This window comes from Photinus pyralis, unplaced genomic scaffold (assembly GCF_008802855.1).
Source record: "Photinus pyralis isolate 1611_PpyrPB1 unplaced genomic scaffold, Ppyr1.3 Ppyr1.4_LG9, whole genome shotgun sequence".
Classification (NCBI taxonomy): Eukaryota; Metazoa; Arthropoda; class Insecta; order Coleoptera; family Lampyridae; genus Photinus; species Photinus pyralis.
The window spans coordinates 12,494,395-12,501,008 of record NW_022170878.1 but is presented as its reverse complement, the minus strand read 5'-3'; the positions used below and the strand labels follow the sequence as shown (position 1 = coordinate 12,501,008).

Below are 6,614 nucleotides of genomic sequence, written 5' to 3'. Positions count from 1 at the left end.
AAATCTTCTGGGGGCATCTTCATCCCTCTAAGAAACCTGAGTTGTTTCTTCCCCCTTTCGACCTCTGAAATGTGGGTCTACTTTTGAGGCCATATTGTGGAAGGATCTTTTCATTTGACAATGATTCATTAGGAGAGCTGTTTCAAGATATTGTAACGTACATTTAATTACATGATTTATTTGTGTATGTATGAATTATGTTCACAGAAACAAAGACTATTAATGATAAACTATACTTATAATGGTTCTTAAATAGATTGACAATTCATTATTTATCACTTCGACATCGATGTTAAGACTGCGACTAAACACAATTCAACTTGTTTATATAGTACACAATAAACCTAGGAAAGGCATATAAGCTTCGTACCTTTTTCACATTCACATTTCTTGCTTCAAGCGTCAATTTTAAGCGTCTCGGGGTGCAAGTTTCCTCTTAAAATTCAAGCTTGATACCTTCGAGCCTTTATTTTTGAAACTTGAATTTCGGAATTCACATTTCTTGCTTTAAGCGTCAATTTTTGATCATGAGCACTTTTCGAAATTTTCGCCTAGTTTAGGTTTTGTCCATCCGTCCGTCCGCCACTTCTGCTGTTTCGAACTACTTCTAGGGGAATAGTTCTAGAGTCCTGGATTTTTTTTGCAGCAGGTAGCCTGCACCTTGAAGGTGTGCCAGACGGCCAATCAAATTTCGCTGTCAAGAAGCCCCCCCCCCCACGAATTATTTCCTGTGATGCTGTTTTTGAAAGTAAAAACGTGCATAACTTCTACATACGACAACCAATTGGTCTCAGATTTTACATGCGCATGTCTTTAGTGATGTCAAGTTAAACTTTAGAAAATGGGGGGGGGGATAAACACATTTTCTACACTTCATGGTATTCTAATGAAAGGTTTCATCGAAATAAATTGGTTTGTACAAACTACAACTTTCCCGTGCGACTCTTTTTCCAGATCAGTAAGCGACGGGGCCTGAGGGGCGGGCGAGGGGGAGGGGGTTAAAATTAATGTTATCTCTCATTGTACTCTAATTAAAGGTCTCAACAAAAGGAACCGTTTTCTACCAACGACTGCCCTTCTTTCTCTCCTCTTATCAAAGTACGGGGAGGAGGGGCAGTGGGGGGAGTGGAACTAGTTTTATCCTTCATGGTACTCTAATGAAAGGTCTCAACGAAAGGAATTAATTTCTACCAACCATAGCCCTCCTCCTCGACCTCTTATCGTGATCGGGAGCGAACATACCATCGCCAAATAAATTTTGAATTACACTGGACTATTTCAAATTACAGTAAATTGCGCAAAAGGCCAAAGCCAATCAATATAAGAACAATTAAAAGTAAAACGTGGGAGCCCTACATATTTTCTTTGTAATTATACAATTATCGGTAGGTATCTAATTAGGTGGTAATTATCTCCTTGCGAGCCTCTTCAAGGGACGTCGGCTATCAGTCGCATTGTCTCACAAGCTGTAAAGCATGAAGGTTCCCCTACATGTTGTACGTGACGGCGTTAAGTGGTTGATGTTGCCAACAAAAGTGCTGGCACAGACCGTATCAGCATGGCCCGAAGATACCAACTGTTTCACGATCACTTTCAACTGTTTCGTGTTGATGAGTTATTTCTTATTTATCTACGGAAATATTTATTATATAATGCGGGATGATGTCGGCTTAAGCGACGCTTGTATTGCACTCAGTAAACTTTCTCTTATGCTGGAGGTGGGTAACGTTCATCGACTTTACATGAGCGGTTCCTCGATTAACTTCATCATTTCAGACTACAATCAGAAGAATATTTAATCTCTACCAAAAACGTCGCCTGTTAAAAGTCCTAAACGCCGTTTTCCACGAGTTTGACGCATCGGACGTGGAGGGACCCGACGTCGATTTGGAGTTAAGGAAAGAGTCAAAGCGGCTGTTTATATTTTGCGCCTTTTACATTGCATCCGCCCTGATATGCGGAATGCAGTACATTTCGACGACGATCATGTCGGGGAACGTGCCAATGTTCACCTCTTTGCCGTACTCGATCAACGATAATCCCCTGTACTTCGGCATTTTTTACTGTTGGCAAAGCTTTTTCATATTCGAAGTCGCGGTGCATATATGCACCACCGACATATTTTTCGCCTGTCTGCTGCACAATTGCATAGCGCAATTTAAGTTGTTGCGCGTTCGAATGTTAAACAAGTTTGAGGCAGCGCCCGACAAGATGTTGTTCGTGGCGAAGTTTGTTCGACAACACCAGCACTTGATCGAGTAGGTATAGTATCTGGGATGTTGTTTTGAAACAGTTTTCCAGGGTGTGCCAGGAACTCAACAGCATCTTCTCCTTCTTCATTCTGCTGCAATCGATAATTTTAACTGGAGCGCTCTGCCTGAGTATGTTTATTGCGGTAGGTGACGTCATTGCACATTGTTGCCGAGTGACGTAACTCTTTTAGACGGCGATACCGGAGCTGGTGGTGAGCGCGTTTACGGACGTCACTGGTCATCTCTGCCTATTGTTGCTTTACTGCTACGTCGGCAACGAACTATCAATACACGTATACGCCCTCACGAACTCGTGGTCTGTTACAAGAACGCCAATTTTTCAGGCCTTGGAACTATCGGACGCGGTCTACTTGAACGGATGGCATCTGTGCGAAACGGACATTCCCACAATGAAAGCCGTCGCGTTTATGATGGTCAGATGCCAAAAGGTTGTCACAGTGTCAGCGGGGGGATTTGGTAATTTGACCTTAACCAACTTTATGAAGGTAACGCGACGATGCGTCTGAGGGCTAGCTCTTAAAAACGTATTTTCTGCTAGACCTTGAAGTTCGCCTTCTCCGTGTATACGTTATTAAACGCCATGTTGGAAAAGCAAAAGGCGGCGATCTGATTGGATACTTTCAAAAACTTTGTCTTGTAGATTATAGCATATAGCGCGTCTGTTATTTGTTGACAATGTGTCCAAATATAAATGCATATCTATTTCACTTTGGTAGAACGATTTCACAGGTTTAGAATCAGTAACGCGGTGGGCTGGACACTACATGAAAACTTTATCCGGGCTGCACAATGGGTTTGTATAAAAATACACACAATTAATTGATTGACAATGGCAAAAGTTTATTCTGAAACACGTTAAACAAAATTTCTGAAAAAACATAATAAATCTCAACTAAGCTTCTTTTAGAAAACTTTACAATGAGCAAGACCGACTGTCGATTGTCATACACAACGCGCACCTAAACAAAAAGCAACGAATATCGTCCACTGAGTTTCGGGAAAAGGTCCATTCTTCCTGTGCAGGTGGGGAGTATTCTATACCCCCCAGAGCTACGTTCCCCGAAAAAGTTTAAAGTAATGAGCATGCTTATGATTAGCTTGTAGGGTTAAAGGTTCTTTTCCTGAGAGATATTCCATACAAGGGTTTTGATGGATAAACGTTGTAGAAGCATCGCTGGGTCTGGGGGAGCAAATGCAACTTGTGCTTTTCCAGAAAACAACTGACGTGGTAGCATTCGGACGTCCACCACCAAAAAAGCCTCCATTTACGTCTTCCTCTGCTATTTGAAACATTGTTGGTGGTTGTGCTGGTGTTTTTAATTTTGTTTCCTTTATTGGGCGTTCACCGCTTTTCTCACTACTTTAAGTGTATAATTTAAAAGTTAACAATCTTGTACTTAATGCATAATTATTATCTTATTAATATCTTAACTAAGTATATTGAACATAAATCTAACTTTAAATGATTCCAATCCAACATGGGTGGAAAAGTTGTATTTGTTATTTGTCTCATATTCGACATTTAAAACCTTTAAAATTGATGTCTTAAAAAGTGTCGTTTTAAGTAGTGTTTGTTATTTGTCTTGTAATCACAAGTAGTGCATTTAAAATCTTTAGAATCCGTATGTTTTAAAAGGTGTCGTTTAAAGTTCTTTTTGTAATTTGTCTCAAATTTACATTTAGCACATTTAAAATCTTTAGAATTACTATGTTTTAAAAGGTGGTTTTTAAAGTGGTATTTGATATTCGTCTTGTAATCACAATTGGCACATTTGAAATCTTTAGAATCCACATGTTTTAATTGATGTCGTTGAAAGTATCGTTTGTTATTTGTCTCGTAATCGCAATTAGCACATTTGAAATCTTTAGAAGCTGTATGGTTTAAAAGATGCTGTTTAAGACATCGTTTATTATTTGTTCCATAATTACAATTAGCACAATTAAAATTTTTAGACACGTCATGTTTTAAGACGTGTAGTTTAAAGCATTGTTTGTCATTTGTCTGGTAATCACAGTAAGTACATTTAAAATCTTTAGAATCGGTATGTTTTAAAAGGTGTCGTTTAAAGGAGTGTTTATAATGCGTTTGGTAATCACAATGAGCACATTTTAAATCTTTAGAATCACTATGACATAAATGGTGTCGTTTAAAGTGGTATTTATTATTTGTTTGGTAATCACAATTAGTACATTTCAAGTCTTTAGAATCAGTATGTTTTAAAAGGTGTCGTTTAAAGGAGTATTTATCATTTGTTTGATAATCACAATGAGCACATTTAAATTCTTTAGAATCATTATGACATAAGTAGTGTCGTTTAAAGTTGTATTTATCATTTGTTTGGTAATCACAATGGGCACACTTAAACTCTTTAGAATCGGTATGTTTTAAAATGTGTCGTTTAAAGCAGTATTTATCATTTGTTTGGTAATCACAATGAGCACATCTAAAATCTCTAGAATCGGTATGATTTAAAAGATGTCGTTTAAAGTATTGCGTGTTGTTTGTCTCGTAATCACAATTAGCACATTTGAAATCTTTAGACTCCGTATGTTTTAAAACGTGCTGTTTAAGATACTGTTTATTATTTGTTCCATAATCACAATTAGCACAATTAAAATCTTTGGAGACTTTATGTTTTAAAAGGTGTAGCTTAAAGCATTGTTTGTTATTTGTCTCGTAATCACAATGGGTACATTTAAAATCTTTAGCAGCATGACATAATTGGTGCCGTTTCAAGTTGTATTTATCATTTGTTTGGTAATCACAACGAGCACATTTTAAGTCTTTAGAATCGGTATGTTTTAAAAGGTGGTGTCGTTTAAAACAGAATTTATCATTTGTTTGGTATTCACAATGAGCACATTTCAAATCTTTAGAATTTGTATGTTTTAAAAAATGGCGTTTAAAGTACTGTTTGTTGTTTGTCTCGTAATCACAATGAGCACATTTGAAATCTTTAGACTCCATATGTTTTAAAAGGTGCTGTTTCAGATACTGTTTATTATTGGTTCCATAATCACAATTAGCACAATTAAAATCTTTAGAGACTTTATGGTTTAAAAGGTGTAGTTTAAAGCATTGCTTGTTATTTGTCTCGTAATCACAATGAGTACATTTAAAATCTTTAGAATCGTGACATAAATGGTGTCGTTTAAAGCAGTATTTATCATGTGTTTGGTAATCACACTGAGCACATTTGAAATCCCTAGGATTGGTACGTTTTAAAAGGTGGTGTTTAAGATACCGTCTATGCTTTGTTCCATAATTACAATGAGCACAGTTCAAGTCTTCAGAGACATTATTCTTTAAAAGATGTTTCACTTGCAGTTTACAATTTGGTGTGTGATGATCGAAACCACAAACAGAATCGGTGGAAATTTGAGTTTTAATATCCCATGCATCCGTTTGTTGTACTTTATTATCGAACGATTGGGGGCACTGTACAGTAATGGTAATTTCGTCCTTTATTGTAACCAATGCTTCGTTGCTTGTTAAAATGTGTTCTTGAAGATCAGAATGGATTTCTTCTTCTTGTTTTGATTCGATTTTAATGACTGGTACTGTATCATTTCCGTCCATATCTGGCAGCAATAGCGTTATCAAGAAGTTTTTGTTTATAAAAAATGATATTTGGTATTAAACAATTCAGAAATGTCTTACTGGCACTAAAATAGCTCGGACCAAAGCTCTGGCTGTGGCTCAAGTACCGGTAACGGTCAAGAGAAAGTTCTTCCATAGTCTAAAGGTGGGTTCATAGCTCTCCGTTCATACATTTCCGTTTGTCCGTTAGCCAATCAGCATACAGTAAATTTTTAAACCATACGTCGTCCATTTACAACGGAAAAGTTGGTTGAAGTTGAACATTTACGTTTCCGTTGGTCCGTTTTTTAACAAGAGGAAGGTTGTGTTTGGCGCGCGTCTGTTGGTCGCAAACACGGGGATACTTTACGGTGTAAAATAAAACCTATCGTTCCGCCACTGCAAGTGAAACCAGAAAGTTGAGACTTACTGGTACTTGAGCTACCGCCAGTTGAGAAATTGGTGTTAAAACAAAAACATTTCTTGAGCGATATGGACGAGGATGATGTACCACTCATTAAAATTGAACCAAAACAAGAAGAAGAAATCAATTACGATCAAGGAACCATTTTAGTAAGCAATGAAGCATTGGTTACAATAAAAGACGAAAATACCATCACTACACCGTGCCCCAAATCGGTGAATAATGAAGAAGTACAACAACAAATTGATGATGTATGGAATATTAAAACTCAAATTTCCAATGATTCTGTATATGATTTCGATCGTCACACAACAAATCGTAAACTGCAAGTTAAACG

At 37.3% G+C, this 6,614-nt stretch overlaps 1 protein-coding gene across 2 annotated transcripts; it reads left to right on the top strand.

Annotated features, from left to right (window-relative positions):
* The first annotated feature begins 1,172 nt into the window (after nt 1-1,172).
* On the top strand, nt 1,173-3,740 carry LOC116180111 (odorant receptor 82a-like). 2 transcript variants are annotated; one of them, XR_004147075.1, is made up of 7 exons: nt 1,173-1,718; nt 1,777-2,258; nt 2,302-2,395; nt 2,444-2,545; nt 2,597-2,758; nt 2,812-3,066; nt 3,181-3,740. XR_004147075.1 is itself a non-coding variant. In XM_031499949.1 (6 exons), exons 1-6 carry the CDS (start codon nt 1,476-1,478, stop codon nt 2,881-2,883), a joined length of 1,155 nt encoding a protein of 384 aa, XP_031355809.1. In that variant the 5' UTR covers nt 1,173-1,475; the 3' UTR covers nt 2,884-3,740. The 2 variants fall into 2 exon arrangements, 1 of the variants encoding a protein (XP_031355809.1); XM_031499949.1 differs by having other exon boundaries at nt 2,812-3,740.
* Nucleotides 3,741-6,614: the final 2,874 nt, after the last annotated feature.